At 39.6% G+C, this 19718-nt stretch overlaps 1 protein-coding gene across 1 annotated transcript in view; it reads left to right on the top strand.

Moving 5' to 3' along the window:
- Positions 1-19718, top strand: part of ARHGAP18 (Rho GTPase activating protein 18) — a 96439-nt gene that overhangs the window by 65963 nt on the left and 10758 nt on the right. Inside the window, exons 8-12 of the mRNA XM_067546732.1 lie at positions 2871-2948; positions 5101-5260; positions 7449-7531; positions 9275-9481; positions 10420-10566. Coding sequence (XP_067402833.1) covers positions 2871-2948; positions 5101-5260; positions 7449-7531; positions 9275-9481; positions 10420-10566 — 675 coding nt within the window. The remainder of the gene's footprint in view (positions 1-2870; positions 2949-5100; positions 5261-7448; positions 7532-9274; positions 9482-10419; positions 10567-19718) is intronic.

Below are 19718 nucleotides of genomic sequence, written 5' to 3'. Positions count from 1 at the left end.
GGTGATCTTATCTAATTTTTTGTTTAAATGGAGAATTATACAAATGGACTTCCCCTCTCTCTCCCTTCTCCTTTCTGCAGCACATCCACTACTGGACTTGGGGGAATATCACAAATTAAGAGAGAACATTTTCAGGGATTTTAAAACATTGGTTGCACGTCACTGAAACAAACCAATTCAACAGGAAGACTTTTTAAAACAAGCATCAGTTTTGTAAAACAAAACAAAAACATTCACATCCCCCCAAAAAACAAACAAACACAGAACACCAGCTCTGTCATCTTTACTTCCAGTTTTGTGACTTTTATAAACATTGAGTGATATCATAACATCGGGTTTTAAGCAGAATTTCCTATTGATTTGATTTCAGTTGGAGTCCTAATTAAAAACTAATGGCATGATATGGCCTGCTGGTTCCAGACTTTGAAAAGTTAATTCCTATATTAGAACTCTCAAACTGTAGTTAAAAATTTTAAATAGCATGGGGCCCAACTCCCCTAGATCTCCCTAAGGACGTGGCGGATTCTCCCTCACTTGCAGTCATTAAGTCAAGATTGGATGTCTTTCTAAAAGATAAGCTATAGCTCAACCACAAGTTATGGACTTAATCAGAAATTACTGGACTAGGTTCTGTGGCCTGTGTTCTGCAGGGAGTAATACCAGATGACTGTCATGGTCCCTTTTGACCTTAAAAATTATGAATCTGTGTATAGAATTCCCTATTTATATTAATGGGGAGACGTGCAGGAAGACTATGGTACTAATGATCTGGTCTGCTAAGGCCACTTTGCACCACTGAGCAGTGCAAAGCTTAAAACAGCTGGACCTAGCCATTGAGAATTCCTCCCACTCAGGGAAACTCTCTGTTGGTGGACAGCTGGTGGTATGCCTGCTGCTACCCCTCACCTCTAGTGTGGAGCTGTTCAAGAGTGGGGTGTAGGTGGGAGAGGGCATGGGGGAGCAGAGTTCTACGGAACCTTGATCTGTCCCTGACAAAGCCCGGTGGCAGAAGTTAGAATAGTCCTGCTGCTGGTCTCACTTCTGCCAGAATCTGAAGGCCAAGGATTAAGCTTTCCCCACAGCCATTGTCCACTGTGTCCAGGCACAACTGAGATTCAGGAATCAGGGCCTATGGGTATAATATGTCCAATGAATTGTTTAAGCAGGAAAATATATTCTGAACAAATCAACTTTTGTGATGTGTTCCAACTTCTGTGGCTTTTTTTTTTTTTTTTTTTTTACATTCCCATGTTGTGTGTCAATCACATAAATACACTGAATAGTAAATAGTCCCCTTTTATTTGTGCAATTAATAAAATGCTACTGTACAGCAGAGTTTATAGTTCAAACCCTAGTTGGCATGGAAACATGCACATCACAAGTGTTGCCAAAATTAAACACAGTGCATCAAGTGTTAATCTAGGAACCAATAGGTGTTGTAACCATTGGATATTTATGGACTTCGTTGGGTAATAATTCGATGTATCACTTGGTGAGCACAATCACCTGTATCCTTTATCCAACCCAACACATTGCCACAGTTTCAGGGCCACTGTACTTGTAGCTCCCCCTCTGCCGTCTCTCGAGGGCTCCCACTTAAAGGATTCTGGTTCCCAGCCATCACCTCCCCGGGTGGAATCCTGCATCTCACTTGCCTCTGACTGTGGATTTAAGGCAGCATAGCTCCTTGACCTGCACTGTGATACCCCACCAAGCCAGACTGCCTAACAGGCTAGCACCTGCACTTTGCTTTCTCTACAAGGGCTATGTCCAGTGTATTGCCCACAGCTCTGAGTTACTGCACAGCTCCTTCTAAGCAACCACATTTATTCTTATGGTAAAAGCATTAAAGAGAAAACATTACAACAATAAAGAGAACCTAGCCCTCCTAGGAACGTCATCCCAACTCCAAACTTGAGCTCTGTTAGTCCTTCAAAACACGCAACGAGGTTCTCTCTGTGGTTACAAGTTCATCCATCTTGTATCCAGAACCAGAACAAATACTGGGCAGATCAGCCATTTCTTTATACAACTCAGGCCTTTGATGTTGGCGTTCTGTAACAGGTAATTGACAGACAGTGGCCATCTCCTCAGGACATGGGGTTTTTTGTATAATAGGAGTGGGGGAATTTGCATTAAACTTTCCTTATGGATTTCCCAGGAAATTGGCTTCACATTTATTGTCCCAAAAGTCCATACTTGTCTGACACATTTTCAGTGTAGTCTTCTGAATTCTCAGGAATCACATCTATCACATCTCCCCACTAGAGAGGTTACACACAATCCCAGCCCACAATAATACATAAATTCAATACAATAAGGTCTTCCAACTATATTGCAGGAAATTGCTATATCGGTTACATACATGACATATAGTATAAATAGTTTTACAGCGATTGTTCTAATTCATCTAAGTCATTCCTGGGATTAGCAGTATGTTTGAGTCTGTTATGAGACCATCAGTATTAGAAAGCACTTAGCTCTTTCTTGCTAAAGTTGTAAATGGCAACGTATATGAAAGTTAATATAGTCTCTTACACTATCATAAATAGTTTTTATTAGTGCAGATTTTTAGTGTGAAAAGCAATTGACGGTTTACTTTTGAAATCTGAGTATTTTAGGCAAGTTGTTTACTCTCTAGTTCAGTAGAAAGTGTTGACTTTACATTTTCCTTTAAAAAAACCTCTTAATGGTGCATGAAAAATAAAGGAGCAGTATCAGGTGTTCCTTGTAAGACACATAATTGTATCAATTATAATCCATTTGCAATTATATGTATTCAAAAAGCGATTCACTGTTCCATATTTATCTCTCAGTAACATTTTATTTAGCATCATGCCTTCATGCAGCTTGGTTCTGTTTATTGACAGCTGATTTCTCAGATAGAAGAGTCAAGATTGGATACAGAAGGACTTCTTCGAATACCAGGAGTAGCAGCAAGAATAAAGGTAAAATATTTCATGGACTCTTAAAACCCTGAAAGCTGATACTCATTTGGTGTTTTTACTTTTGTCTTGTTAACACTTTTGTAATGGCAAGATTGTTGTAGTTTTATTAAGATTTCAGTGACAAATTCAGATTTGAATTAGGCTAGTGAAGGAATTGGTGTTTTGATCCAGATTATGTTTGGAGAGGGGATGAGGAGTTCAGGTGTGAGGCTGAATCAAGGCTAAGGTTCAGATTCTGCTGAACCTCATCAGTTGTTCTCACAGCATTTCCAACCTCTTTGTTTGCACCCTGAACCAGTTGAGCCACCTGAACCAGATGACCAGTGTATGTAGGCTGTATGCCACTAAAGGATAATTTTCCATGGCCTAATTAGGTCATTTTAAAGCCCAGATTCAACTTGCAGGACAGCACAAAGCAGCCAAATTGCATAGAGAATATCTCTCATTATCTCTACAAACAGCAGTACAAACTATTCACAGTCTCTGTTCACATTGACACATTACAGAATGACTGCCAACTACACACAAACCATAACTCAGTATTTGCTGTAATGCAGAAAACCAAATACATGGTGTGATTTACACCAAGAGGCGATCTGTTATAAGAATAGTCTAAAGAGACCTTAAATTCTAAACAGAAAGAGCATTTAAGTGGATTCAGCTGCCTCAAGACATCTGCCAGCCTCTGTTATGAAGAACTTTGTCCAACAGCTGCTTCATTAGAAACAACTGAAGAAAAAAAAATATATGGAAACAGGCTTTGTTGATTTACTAGTAACTACAATTCTTATGATTTTGCTTAGTGCTTTAGTTTCCACTTTCCACCAGTTTCACATTTTGGGGGAGTTTTTGTTTGTTCTTTGTTTTGTTTAATTTTGGGGGGAGGGGTGGCAGTGTTTCCAGATGAGATCATTCACTAATTAACAGCAAAAATAATGAGGATCAAACATTTGGAAGAACTTCTCCTTTGAATGAGCCTGTTGCTTTTCTAAAACATTGAGCATTTTCACTTGCTCTGATAAACAAACAGAAAATACTTTCTGTAGTTTAAACTTTTTTTATCCTATAGAAATGAATAGAGAATTAAAGAATAGTTTTAGAAAAGTATAGGCTAGTATAGAAAACCTTTACAGTAGGGAAATAATTGCATAGTTGGGTGCTTTCTTTTAAATTCTAGCAATTTTCCTTTAAGGTGTAGAGTTTAAATGTTTTATGTTGCACACTTGCCTGTTTGCTAAATCACTTATAATTGTATGTATAGCCCCTCCCCAGGGTGTGGCTTAAGGTCCTCCCTTTTCCTGGGGCTTATCACCCACATTTGGAGTGGCTTCTCCCCTCTTCTTGCATGGGTTCTTTTTCTTGGCGCCTAGGTGCCTCCAGATCTCCTGAGCCCCTGTCTAATGCTCTATCCAGTAGGCTGTGAAAGAAATGGATTGAAATCTGAAGTGGGAGTCACACACAAATGGGGAATAGAAGCTGTATGACATGCTCCCATTTCTTCTGATTTTCCCTGAAGACACCTCTAGTAGGTTATCAAAGGATGGTGATGGCTGCCTTTTAAAGCAGCCTTCCCCCTCAGAATCACACAGTTATATCTGCATAACACAGTGCTGAAGAAGTCAGTATTATTTGATGCTGCTTACCCTTCATGCTGTAGAACCCAATCCTCAGCTCAATACAAGTGCAGATTTAAGGTCCAACACTAGTGAAGACTCCCATGGGAGCCATTCACTAGGGACTGAACATCTGTGCACATACCCCATGGCTGGTTTGAGATTCTCCACAGATGTCAGGCCATCCACAGGTTTGGATGTTTCCCTGTGCTGCAAGAGGAAGAGGGGGCTAACTTTGCCTCTGTGGAAGGTATTGGTAGGAAACTCCGAGTCTGAACTTGAATAATTGTCTGGCTCTTACCTGACTCTTTCTGCAGACAGTACCATACGACCACTTGAATGACCCATTGAACAGTTCTAATACTCCTGATCTAGACTATCATTTTGTAGCAAAGTAGCACTAGGTAGTACTTGAATGATTATTTCATGTGTCTTCTTTGAAAGGGTGGAAAATATTGCTATATGGGAAGTGCATAAATCTTCCCTCAGCGTAAGTAAAACTCAGCATTCATGGTACTTTCTGTTCTGCTGTCTTTCAGAGTCTTTGCCAAGAACTGGAAGCAAAATTTTATGAAGGGACTTTCAACTGGGAAAGCGTAAAGCAACATGATGCAGCAAGTCTTTTAAAACTCTTCATCCGAGAACTGCCTCAGCCACTGCTCACTGTAGAATATCTCAAAGCTTTCCAGGATGTGCAGAGTAAGCAGCGTTCCTTCTCTCTCAGATTTACAGAGGCGACACCGTAAACAGCAGCATATTAATCACAGAGAAGGGAGTTCTCTCAGCAAATACATCTTTGCTGTAAAACCACTTCACTAATAATACGTGAGCCTGAACTATACATTAAATAGCAACAGGATTAATTATGTCCAGAAGAGATTGGCTGTTGCTTTACTGGTGTGCAAACGAAACATTTTTCACAGAGCATCCATTTATTAGCACACATGGGAAACAAAACACACAGTTTTACATAACAGTATGTGGGAAATGCTAGGTGAATTATAAGGCAAACATGGTTTCAGTTTTCACTCACTGTTAGCTTGAGCCTGAACTTGAGTTTTGCCCCTAAACTGACTCTCGTCCACAAACAAAATTCAGTCGCTCGAGTTAAGTGCTGCATTATGCTAGTTAGTTGGCTTGTCAAGGAGACGTGGGTTGACACCTGAATTAGTAGTGCAGTGGGCATGCAGCAGCCCGAGTAACAGCTCGCCATGTGCTGATCCATTAAGCGTGTGTAGCACAAGTGCTGCTTTGCAGTATGGTTGCTCTGAGTGGAGTGAGGCTAGCTTGACTGGAGCAACTCAAGCTCTCTGTTTCAGTGAAACAAGCCCTAAAAAACTAGTTAAGATAGTAGTTTATAAATGATCATTCTCTTTAAATAAAGAATAGTGAGGGAGGGTATAGTTCAGTAGGAAATCAACCAGAAGATCAAATATACTGCTCATTGTAACATTTGGAGAATATTTGGTATTTATTTGCCAGAAAAAATGTCAGCGTTGTTGATTATTATCAGTTGCCTGATAATCTGCCAGTTACTGTGAGAATCTATTGTACTGTAGCCTTTTAGCTAATAAAGTACCAAGCACGAGCACACACCATTTGCTTTAAAAAGATAGCACGTGAAATATTGTTCCTGTGACTCCCTAGAAGTCCAGCAGGAGTGGAGAACACCTCTTTTACTAACTCCTTCAGCCAAGCAAGGTCAGGGATGCTGACAGGTTTCAGAGAGATCCATTTCCTGTTGTCCATGACTAGAAGAACTGGTCACTTTTAGACAAAGGAATTAAGTGATCCCAAAGGGGCGAGAGAGAGAGACACACACACAAAGTCTCTTCCCATGTCTCAAGAAAGTGGCCCAGATTGCAGAGCACATGACACAAGTCAGGAAGGGTAGTGGTAAGAGTGTAAGCCACCTTTGTGCACCCCTCATTCTGCAGGCAGTGAGCTACGGGCCAGTGCCTAGTTGCAATTTAGAGTTGCCCTAGGGATGCTTTAAATTGTGTAGGCTGCCAGGGGCCCTTGGGGTGCTGTTCCAACAACCAGGGATTACTGGGAACAAAGGGATTGCTGGCAGTCAGGAGGGGGTCATATAGGAGCTCCTATGGTGGCTCTACCACATCTCAGGCTCCCTCTGCAGAAGAGGAATGCCAAGGAGGATGGTGCAAAATAGACCAGAGAATGAGGTTGAGTATCATTTATTTACGTAACTATTTATTTTAAATGTACCTGTCTGTCCTCCAGGTTCATGTGCAGTAAAATAAGTACAATTGTTACAGAATAGGAACATCGCCCTGATCATTAGCAACAGCATCCACACTACTGCTATTAATCTGATCACAGTTGCAATTGCTATTGCTCATTAACATTATGTAAAAAATTTGTGAACAGGGTAAACTGATGGGGTTGCTTGCAATAGGAATCAATGACCTGGGAGGTCCCATCCACTGTTCTTATGCTCGTAATCCATAGAGTGTTAGCACACACCTGCTACATTCAGCAGCACATGATGTACATATACCTAGGAGATTATGCAACAGTTAACATAATAATTTTAGTCAATGATGTACCCATTCATATGCCTGGACAGAAGCCCAAACAGAGAAGAATCACTCTGCTTTCTCTTGCATGTTGTTGCATTGCAAAATAAAGTATCAGAAGGAGTTATTGTCAAAGCACCGCTGCGTCGTATTGCAATGGAGTCATACAACAACATTTGGAAATGAACAAATATAGGAGAAAGATCTGCCAATCCTTTGTCATACTGTGAAAACTTGTTTTGCTTATTAATGTTGACATTTTACAAGAATATTGCAACTTAAAATCATGCTGTTCGGGGAGAAAAAAATAAATCTTATAAAGAAATGAGATGTATATGCTTCCCCGGCAGATCTTCCAACCAGGAAGCATCAACTGCAAGCACTGAATCTTTTGGTACTCCTCCTACCTGAAGCAAACAGAGACACTCTGAAGGTTAGACTGGCTATTCATTCTTTTTTTTTTTTTAAACAAAGTATGCATTAGAAAACTGAGCTTATTTTTAATGTATCTATTATGAAGAGTTCAAATGCCTTTTAACAAATACAAAATGTAGTGATACCTCTAGGAAAAAATACTTAATTTCAAAGTCAGTACCATTTCTAGTGGTTCTTACTTTTTCCATATTTGAGGAAACTTAAGACAGAGTAAAATTTTCAAAAGTGTGTAAGTGACTCAGGAGACAGTCTTATTTTCACAAGTGACTCAAGCACTTATCAGTCGAAAGTTATGTCTACGCTGCAGTCCCAGACGTGACTGCAGCTTGGATAGACATACCTACACTAGCTTTTTCCCTGGTAGCGGGGCTAAGAATAGCAGTGTAGATGTGGTGGTGCAGGCTTCAGCAATGCAAGTAAGTACCCAGGCCCTTGGTGGGCTTCTAGAGTTCACACTAAAGTTCATGCTGCTGCATGTACATAGCTACTTTTATCATGCTAACACGGGTATCTCTAATCACATTGCAGATTGTAGAGTGGTCATTCCTTCAGTCTCACTGAATTCAGTGACCAAGTCTCTTTTAAAAATATGATTTGGGTTCCTAAATCAGTTACGTGTTACACTCTAAATACCTTTAAAAATCTGAGCCTTAAGCACTTCTGAAAATTTTTCCAGAGATCCTAGTAATAATAATCTTCTAATGAATCACCTTTCCTTCAAACCCCCTAATCATAATTCCAACTAAATACCTTTTCTGTAGTAGCTATTGCTGGTTTACATGAAAAGCAATTTTAGAATAGCATGGAGATAAAAAGGAAGTAAACTCACTTTAATGTGATGGGTGTGGTGGTTTGGCTATATCCGCATTTTTTAATCTGTGCTGTTTATTTCCTCTCTTTGTGAGTTAGGATTTTACCTTTCCTCTGGAACCTACTGTCCCCATTGCTCTAAATCTTCCAAATCACTTTGCAGTTTGGTTCTGTTCTCAGCATGCTAAGCTTCTGTTTTGGTGTTTGATCACTGTTTAAATGGCAGCAGACAAAGAAAGATTTAAAAGAGCTGAATATGGTGCAGAGTTGCTTGGATAGTTTCTTTTTTTTTTTTCAGTCTAGTTGGACTGAAACACAACTGGAAATGCACAGAGGGGTCCTGGGCTGGGCTACAAATAGCTGAAAGTGTCATTGCGTAGAGACTGACAGGTACTTTGTCACTGTGACAGAAGCTGTTCCACCGACTATCTGTGGTTCACAAAGCACTGCTCTACTCATCGGTAGTCTGCAGGTCTGGAGTAAATAAAGAAGGGTTTCAGCACAGCTTAGGGTCCCAGAGCCAGGGCTCCAGCTTTAGCCCAAACATCTACACTGCAGTTAAATAGCTCCTTAGCCTGAGCACCACGAGCCTGAGTCAGGTGGCAAGAGCCAGCCCCAGGTGCCTAATTGCCGTGTAGACATACTCGTAGATGCCTTTGAAAATTTTACCGCAAAGCTAATAGAAAGATTTACTTCTTCACATTCTCAGCTCTAAGTCAGGGTTTGACCTCATCAGCAAAGTGGTGTAAAGAAGCTCATATTGCAACCTTTTGACTAAACACATCTGCACTTTTTCCATTGTTTGCCTTTTTTACAACCCTGTATTTTAATAAGGACAGAAAAAACCTTGGCAAAGACTACAAAATATGATTCTTCATTCTCTGATTTTTTCATATGCAGAACTTGTCTTCAAGTGCTACTCTCGTTTCAGATACTGCTTGAATTCCTCCAAAGGGTAATTGATTGTCGAGATAAAAATAAAATGACACTAAATAATGTTGCAATGGTGATGGCCCCAAACCTCTTCACGTTTCATGGGTTTGGCTCAAAGACTGTTGAACAAAGCGAGTTTGTTATGGCTGCTGGAACAGCAAATGTCATGCGCTTTATGATTAAATACCAAAAACTTCTTTGGACAGTAAGTTTGTTCTTTAAAAACTATGCATTTTCCCTAAGATTTACAAAAATCACAATCAAAGCACCATTGCTTTCAAAGAACAAGGAAGCATCTGAACTCTTATCACGGATGTAGGGGTGAGACTGACACACTGAAGTGGGCAGGGTGGGGGAGAAAATCAAAGGGCACAGCTGATAGGTAACTGATAGGTAATGCTCAGTGGAATTACACCAATGGTAAAATCATTGTAAATGAGAGCAAAATTAGGCTCTTTCAGTCTGACTATTAATGTTGTATGGAGACTATATATCTATGTAGAATACCTGACCTCACAGATAAGTCATCTGGGATACCTGTGTATAGTCTATAATAGCTATCCATTCTAAAGAGTAATTTGCTTCTTTCAACCACAAGATCTTTGTCTCCTGTTTTGCAAGAGACTGTTTTCCTAATTTATTTCAATATAGGGTCAGTCTTTGTCCTTTGAGAAAATTAGTTGTGTTATGATAGCCCCTGTGAAAGGCCTGCAAGCAGGACGTAGATCAGCCCTGTAAAGCTTGGGGCTTTGTTTTCCACCAACAACCTTAAACAATCTACAATCTCCTCCGTCCATATCACACTTATAGAATTATTTTATGGCAAACTCTGTAATAGAGAGATTCCTTGTTTAATATTTTTTGATTAAGGGAAGTAGAAATGCTATGTGAGGGCCCTGTTCTGCCACTCATATGCATGTTGAGACCTTATTCCTTAAATATCCTCATTAATTTTGACACTAGCAGATCTCAAATGCAAGGTCAAGGCCTTAGACTGTTTATGAGGATTTAACTGTTACTGGAAATAAATATTGGCTTTCACAAGCCCCATCAGACAGTGTGTCTCTTAGAAAGTTTTGATAGGTTTGTAGTATTTCAAGGAAGTTATATAGGTGTTAATAATTAAGATGTATATTCTTTCAGATTCCTAAGTTTATAGTTAACCAAGTGAGAAAGCAAAACACTGCAAGTCAGAAGAAAGAGAAAAAGGACAAAGCTATGAAGAAACTGCTGAAAAAGATGGCTTATGACAAGGAAAAATATGAAAAGCAAGACAAGAGCCCCAATGATGTAAGAAATTATTCACTTGTCAAATCATAGTTATTGGGCCAAATTCTCCTTTTACTTACAGTGAAGTGAATTCATTTACCTAGAATAACAGAGGTGACTAACTTAATTGGCCAAGATTCTCAAAGAGAGCTAGTGATTTTGGGTTTCACAGTTCTTGGGTATCCAACTAGGCACCTTAATGAGGCCTGATTTTCAGAAAGTGAAGGGCACCCATCCTGTGAAAATCAGGTCCCTTTAGTGTTTTTTCAATTTGGGTACTCAAAAAAAAAAAAAAAAAAAAAAAAAAAAAAACTCAGAAGCACATGAAATCACTGGCCACTTCTGAAAATCTTGTCCTTAAGTATTGCCTTCTTTTATTGTTTATATATATAATATATAAATAAAAACCCTAAACTTCCCAAAATATATGTTATGATTGTTGCTGAATATGCACAGTAGTGATTATATTTCCAGGTAGAACATACCTTTTTTGCTGCTCTTTGAATTTTTCTAGGTGCATTATGGTGATTGTAGCACAATGTTAATTGATGGTGAAACTTAGCAGAGGGCAGTGGAAGGCCATCACCAAAAGCATAAAGTCCATGCACCACATTCTTCTTTGCAATTCCATTATATAAAGCTGCACTCAGCAACTATATGTATGTGCATATTATTCAGCTCAGGACACTACCAGATCAGATGGTAGCCATGTTGGAATGTGATCATGACTGACTTACAGCCAGCAATAAGGCACTGTATTACGATGTCTGGGTAGGGAAAGGAAAGGGCTTTTAAAAATGTAGTAGAAAAAAAAACAAGAATGCTCTCTAACAGTGATGAGGACAAATTCACATGTTCTTAAGTAGTGGAACATACATTTGAACCTATACAAGACACAACCCTTATAAAATCACTGTCTTAAGATTCCATCCTAAAGTATTCTTGGATACACAGAGTACAGTTTGGCTTTATATTTATTACAGTACCATCTTCATTAAACAATGAGTTTATCAGTCCATTAAGTGATTGCTAAGGATAGATTTCAGTGTAACAGCCACTGAGCATAAACACATTCTGATTTTAAATTTCATGTGGTTTTTGGAGATTTTTTTTCCTGTTAGTCTGTGCACACTGGACCTGTTAATTGGACTGTCACTCTTAATGTGGGTTTTTTTTACCCAAAACACATGTTGCATCATTTCCAATTACTTAAACAACTTTTTAATTTATTTACCAGTAAAATCTACTTTATCAAATATAATGCATCTGAAACAGACAACCAACACCAGCTATGTTTTTCCCTTGTATCATAAGGAATAAAAATTGGTCTTTGATGAGTATGAACGGACCATCTTCTTTAGCAGAGGTCATGTTCCAAATTTCAGTGAGCTAGGGACATCTTGTGTAAGGCTGTAAAATTGCACTGGTTTGAATTGTCTGATGTCATTTGTAGCTGTGGGCAAGCTTTGATATGTAAGGACTACGGTTTTCTAATATAAGCAAGTTTGCCAAGGCCATTAAGCCAAAATTAGACCTATCAGCTGTTTGATTTATGCCACATGTGTATGTTGCAACATCCCTCTGATCTTCTTGTGTGTTTTGTTCTAGTGAGTAACAGGATTTATGAAACATATTAGTTCTTGTTTTCTCGCCACACACTGTAGCATAGGATTCATGTTTCTATCAGTTCCCTGCTTTCTCATAACAACAAAACAGGCAGGCAAACTGGAAAGAGGCTGGAATGAATGTACACATAAAAATCCATGATCTGGAACATACATCATCTTGCAACAAATACCCCCACAGTTGTGTGTAATAGAGAAGTATATTTATTTTCAAGAAAACTATCCCTAATTTGTGTAATTTATAGATTTTTTTCAAGGTCAGGAAAAGTTGAAATATGTATGTCACATTTAAAGGTAGGTAAAATAACTTGCCAGTTAAACTTAGATGTTTAATTCTGTGAGGAAATGGACAACTGATGGTGTATTTGCAAGGCAGCCATAATTTAGGAAGTAGAAATATATCTGTAACTAGTTATATTTGGATATTAAAATCCTGTCCTCACAGTTACCCCAAGAATACCTATCTGTCATTGTGTGTCCCTAGAGATGGTTGCTTTGGGATCCATGTTGCACCATTAACAAATCAGTATTTCAAAGTCCTGTATAGAATGGCTCAGAAGTGGCATTTGGGGGGCATGGTATTTGACTGCATTTCTGCCAATAGGCAAAAGCTAGTCATTGATCCTGCAAACAAATGGACCATTGCAGACCTTCCATTCAGGTAAAAGGATCTGCATAATTGCATCTGTACTGCAAGATCAGGGCTAGAGTTTTCCCATTTCTTACCCATATTCAGAGATATGATGCAGGATTTGAAACATCTTTGACCAGGACACAATTTCAAAACAGATGGATTCCTCAGACACCACTCCACTTACTTTCAAATACACACGTAAAGAGTGAGTTTTCCATCTACCTACTTTTTAAATTGGAGATAGCCAAACATTAACATAATTGTTTTACACTGATCATTAATGGTATATAGATTCTTTGAAAAGAATTCAGTACATTTAGGATATTGGCACCTAAAAGAATGCTGCCATCATCTGCTGCAGTACAGAAACTGCAGCAGAATGTAGTGAGGTAGTTAAATCAATAGCTTTAGATCTTTTTTTATTTTGAAATAATGTAATTTGGTGGTGTTGAGCCTTTACAGTCAAAAACACCTCTTCCCCCAGCTTTCTGCCCTCCGTCAGTTAAGAATTAGGACTGAGGGTTCATGTAATAGATCATAATCCAACTGTAAATTTCTTGTATTATTTCAAACACTGGCTTTAAATCTGGAAAGACTATAGGTTACTGAAAAATCTAATTGCAGTTTCTTTCACAAATCCCTGTTGCCTATATAAGGCATTCCATAATTTTTGATGCAGGGAAGAACAGTATTTATAAATGGATATCTTATATTATTCACACGTGATTGTAATGTACAGTTCCTGATTACATGAAATGCCTCTTACAGTGATGAGACAGTAGGTGATGCATCTGGACTTGTTTTTTAGAATACGGAGGTTACTGAGATAAACCTGGAATCTCAGCATTCTACATTTTTCAGTAGCTCATCTTTAATTGTCCATCAGTTTCCTTGTTTGCAGCATTAGACTTCTAAATAAATGGGGCTATTGTCTACACCATTTACATACCATGCAGTCCCACGGAAGTCAATAAGTGGGTTGCACAGGTTGTAAGTTAAAACCATCATTTTAAAATTACCTTATTATGTGCATGGTAGTTTCTAAATGGCAGTTGGGTCTGTTTCATTCTATACCCTGTGTGTGGTGGGTTATTTTCACCTTTCTGCAGAGCACAATACCTATGCACCAATTAAGTTCCACTCAGAATAGGAGCTAAGTAGAATGTAAGTGGTAGACAGGCTTTGGGTGGCCCCTCTGCACAGAGGTGAATCCTACTTTCAATGAAAACTGCTTAGAAGCTCTTGGGGGTTATTTGCTTTCTAACACATCCATATTTATAGCTCTGTGGTCCAGATCCATGGCTCTGGTTAAGTCTCCTTTGTGTTATGGTGCAAGGATCAAGCTGGACTTGAAATCTGCTTTAGCCAGGAAGTGGGGGCTCCCTCAGGATAGAAATTGGCATAGGAAACATTACAGGGCAGGGAGGGGTCATGTCACAGGACGGACACAGCATTCCTCGGCTGCATAATGTCCAAGGTAACTTAGCAATATGTAGTAATGTTGTAGCTATGTTGGTCCTTGGATATTAGAGAGAAGGTGAGTGAGGTAATATCTTTCATTAGACCAACTTCCATTGGTGAGAGAAATAACCTTGTCTCTCTCACCAATAGAAGTTGGTCCAATGAAAGATATTACCTCACCCACTTTGTCACTCACGGTAACTTAGAGAAGCCAGTTTATCCCATGGAGAGCCTCAGAGATGAGAAAAGCAGAAAGGTACCTTAAAGCCACTTTTGCTTCCCCTTTTCCCTGACATCTGCTTTGAGCATGGGCTAGGTACAGCTGAGGATCTCTCTACAGGTAGGGTATCCTGAATGTATGTGTGGATGAACATGAACTCTTCCAAGAAATGTAGGACTTGGAGATGATGATAGGTTAATTTTCCTTAGATATGAAACAAGATTCTCCATTTGACCTCTGACCTTGATGTCACAATATTTTGGAAATTCTTAACACACTTGTTCAGTTGGTGGGTACCTCCACTTATACAATCAAGTCAATCAGTTTTCACACACATCCATCATATGCCCGATGAACAAATAAATCAATGACCAAGTAATCTAACTGAATACTAAAACGAAGACGGATTTAAATTTACTATGCAGAACACAGTGAAAGGCCTATTTGGGATATGCATAAATAGCCTTTCCACCCTCAAAAGACTGCTCCCTTATTGACAAATATGTTCATACCAGTTTTGAAGACAGGCAAGAAATACTTTAGCACAAGCTACTTAACTTTTTGTATACATTTGGACAGATGCTTATGGTCATGATTACTGCTAGTAGTCTCTTGCAAACTCTTGCTCCACCAGTTGTAAATTCTTAGACATGAATAGGTGTTAAGTCCAGCAGTTAAATTCTGAGAGTTGTAAAATACATGAAAAGGTTGTGAAGGTAGCTGGGGTACAGAGTAAACTGTGATTGTTCTTAGCCCACTGGATTAAAATCAGATTTATTTTATCACTGCAGAGCTTGGCTCCTTGATGCAATTAAAATCTGTTGATATTGTACTCGGTAACCTATAGGTCTGATTCTGATCCTATTTATACACCACTATAATTCTATTGATTTCAATGGAGTTGCTCCAGATTCACATCTGTGTAAGTAAACATTTCTAGGCTTAATTCTATAATTTCTGTACCTCTGATTGTCTCTTATTTCATTATTATCACTTTCAGCTTTACAATCACAATGTATACCTCTCAGAACTCTTCATATTTCTTTGCAGTAACCCTGACTCCTTCTGATATTTTGACACTTTTCCCATCAAAAAAAGAACACTTGGAGCCAGGCAAATGTGTACAGGAAAATTATCTAAGTTTTTTAAGAACAGAAATTAGGACAAACTATATAAATGAATTATGCATTTTTGTAATGCAAAATGTCAGATTGTCAATTGAATGAAAAAATGCAATCATTTAGAGATCTTTTTCTGCACCTGATATAAGCTTGATATTCATCACCATGGGATTTATGGTTTGAAATAAAATATATCCATCCATTATGAAGTCAAAATTGCAAGTTGACTAACTAAATAAAGTCTGGAGAACAAGAAAAGGAGGCTAAAAGCTGCACAAGTGATTTGTGAGTGTCTATATATGAAAGGGAAAAGATTTTTTTAAAAAATCATCGAACAAATTAGACAGATCCATGAATACTTTTCTAAGACCTTTTGTGAAATTCAGGTTAAGGGAAACTGCAAATTTTTGCCTTGCTGTCATGGGCTGAGTGTACCCCATCCCCTTTTTGGGGAGGGGATGGAACGTAATTGGCCTGCACTTAAGTCTCTTTGGTCAGCCCCAGCATCAGGGCAGTGGGGCCTAACAGCCAGAGTCAATGGGTTCACCCACATCCTCAGGGCAGCAAGGTCTAGAGGCCAGACAGGGTAGGCCGCAACCTAAGGGTGTGTGTGTCATGCTGGCTGGATGGGGGAGAGGGAGGGCATTTATTGTATTGTTTGACATCAGCATGTCAAAATCATAATAATTCATATGGGATATGCCGTGTCAGATACTATTAGAAAGGCTATAATGTGCTAAGTAAGATGATAATGTTTATGTTCATGTGTTATATGTGTATTGGAAGTTATGGATATGGTTGATTTATCTGTATTTCAAATTGTGCTGTGTCTGGGACACACCCCAGACAGGATGGTCCAGCGATAGCCTGCTTAATGGCCCATTAAGAAATTCACAGGCTCAGAGGGAGAAGCCAGGGAGATAGCTGATGAGTCACCAGGACTTACTCATGTGACTCTAGACTCCATTTTGGTTCCTGCAAAATTCCACAAGCAGCATGGCACAGACCAAAGGACATAAAAGGCAGCTGCCCGGGATCCATTTTGTCTTCAGTCACCAGTCTTTAGTCTGTCTTTCAGCCATCACCTACCTCTGGATCAACTCATCTACAACTGAACTGAACTGAAGCTGTGAAACAAAGGACCAAGACCCATTCAGGTACTGGATGTATACGAGAGGGACTATACAAGCCTGCAAACTCCACAATTCTACTAGAAACCTGATATATATGGACTTTCAAATCATTTGTATGTATCAGATTGCTTTAATCCTTTAACATTTCTCTTATAGTTTCTTTCTAATAATAAACCTTTAGTTTTAGTTACTAAAGGATTGGCTGGCAGTGTGGTATTTTGGATAAGATCCAAACTTATATTGATCTGGTACTGTGGCTGACCCTTTGGGGTCAGAAGAAACCTTTTTGGTAAAGATCATAGCATTTAAATAACTGGTCTCTTTACTGGACCTAGTGGCGGATTGGGAGCCAGAGACTGAAATGCAGTAAAGGGGGCTGTGTATATCTTTATTTTGGCTTCTTGATAACTAATGTGGGGAATCAGAAGCATTGTTTGTTGCTGGTTGGGAAATCTTACTTCAGTGTCACCCACCAGTGCTGGGAGAATCTGCTCTCCTTTTACAGCCTGCCCTGACCTTGGCATTTTCAGGTGGCTACCTAGGCACGGAAGGGTCACAGTGGTGTAGTTGGCAGGATCCACAGAACCAGATCATTTGAGTTTTAGGTCAGAACCTCACTCTATTCCAAATTTTAAAATTTGATACTGAGAGTGTTAAAGATTAAAGTTAGTCAGGATGAGTGATTCACAAATAGATAAAGCAATGAAACTGCAAGCCCTGAAAGAGAGACAGAGACAGAGACGGCGTCTTTGGTATGAGAGAGAAATGGCTGAGATAGAAAGAGAAGAGGAGGAGAGCTCCCAGGAACTCAGAAGGCTGAAACTAGAAGCAGAGGCAAGAATTTCCAAATGCAAACGTGGAATCCAAGCAATAGAAGAAATGGCAGATCTGTGATTGCAGGAAAGGCAAAGAATGGATGAACTGGAGAAGAGGGCTCAAAGACAGACAGATGGAGCTGAAGGCTGCCGAAGAAAGGGCCTATCAAAGGCAGATAGCCAGAATCCAACTCCAGATCCTGGAAAAGAAAAAAGGTCTGACTTCATCTGGAAGTCCAGCTTCTCTTAGCGATTGGGAGAGAATCTTTCCAGTTTATAGCACTGTTGATATGTTTAATACAGATGTGGTAAATATATGTAACCGGGTTAATGTCATCCAATCCAAGAGAAAGTATAAATGTAAGTCTTCTGTGCTACCTGTAGTCAACAGGGAAATTTGTGAAGGGGGGGTGCAGGACTCCAAGTTGTCTGTCTAGCCAGGTATACTGTGACAAGGAAGAGAGTGTCTCTAGCCTTGGGATTGTGGAAAGTAGCAGCTTGTCTGTTGGGAGTGGCACTTTGCCATCCCACTCTCCCATTGTTTGTCTGTGAACAGCCATGAGGGCTGGGACAAGGGGGAGGAAAGTTCAAAGTATTTGTCTGGTAAGAATAGCAGTTTATCTGCTGAGGGAGAAACTGTCTCCGGTGGACTGTCTGTGGAGCAGCTTATGCTGATTGAGGATTTGTCAGTTGTGCCAGAGGTGGTTTGGAATTCAGCTAAAACCCAGGAAGGAAGTGTTCCTAAACTTATGTCTGTTGGGGGTAATGACTTGCCCCTGGAGGGAGCTACTCCAATCTCCAAAATTTTGTCCAGGAACAGCCATGTGGGCTGGGACAAAGGGGAGGAAATTTCAAATTGTTTGAATGTGAAGAATAGCAGTTTATCTGCTGGGGGAGAGTTTGTCTCCAATCTTCTGTCTGAGAAGCAGACAGAGTGTACCTCTCAGCTTATGCTAATTGAGGATGGGCCAGTTGTCTCAAAGTTGGTTCTGGACTTAACTGAAACCCAGAAAAGAGTCTGTTAGGGCTCAGGAAAATGTTTCTTTAGAGCAACCCCTAGCTGAAGAGGGAAAGGACATTTCTGTGGAAATGGATTGTTGCCTAAAACTGCTTCTGAAGGAATAAAACCTCCTAGTAGCTTTTGCAAACAGTTTTCTGCAACTGAAGGGTGTGAAAGTGAATTGATTGTTAGCTCAGGATGAGTCACTGCCTGTAGCAAGCAACAGTTTATATGTTGAGAGACTTGGTTCAGTTTCTAACTGCCAAAATTTTTCAAATGTGGATGGATTCACTGACTGTTTTAGAAAGGTCCAGTTTGGATACCTTGGTAAAGGTTCCAGATGGAATGGAAATTATTAGGAAGCTTGAACAGCCCTATAACCAAGTGGCTGTGCTTGATCAGTATAGTGGGGAGACAATGATGTTGGAACATGACTGTCTCCAGGTTGCTAGCTCTGTAAGTGAACAGATAGTGTCTCAGTTTCAGAGGGAAGTTTGGGCAGCTGAAGCTACACAGCAGGACAGATGCGTAGTTGATCTCTTGGAAATGCAGAGGGTGGCAGACAAACTCACACCTCTGAATGCTTTGGGTATATTGTGTAATCTTAGTGGCTCAGGTATATTTGATGCTATGTGGAGTCAGAGACTGGCAATGAAAGAACATCAGAACCCTGTTTATGAAAGGCTAGTGGCAATGGTTGATAACTCTTTAAAACAGAGTTCAGACTTGAAATGGATAACAGTTAAAAATTCAGAAACTAATGAACTAGCTAGTGTGTGTGGTAGTGCAAGGTGCCATGAGGCTATAGCTTTATATAATGTTGAGGCTGAGACAGTGGTCACAGCTCCATTTACTAATTTTTAGCAGAGTGGGTTTTCCCAAGGAAATCTTGTCAGACCGTGGTGCCAATTTTATGTCAGTTGTATTTAGCGGCTATGGGAGATGTGTGGAGTAAGTCATCTAAAAGCTGCCTCTTACCATCCAGAAACCAGTGGTTTGGTAAAGAGATTTAATGGGACATTGGCTATGCTAAAGATGTTATGGACAGACGCCAGAATGATTGGGTTGTCTTGTTGCCTTATTTGCTGTATGCGTACAGGAGTGTACCCCAAGAGTCTACAGGGTTTGCTCCTTTTGAGCTGTTTTACAGGAGGCTGGTCAGGG

This window comes from Emydura macquarii, unplaced genomic scaffold (assembly GCF_026122565.2).
Source record: "Emydura macquarii macquarii isolate MOO-44397 ecotype Brisbane River unplaced genomic scaffold, CSIRO-AGI_Emac_v2 contig_1146, whole genome shotgun sequence".
NCBI lineage: Eukaryota > Metazoa > Chordata > Testudines > Chelidae > Emydura > Emydura macquarii.
This window is presented reverse-complemented; position numbering and strand designations above follow the sequence as displayed.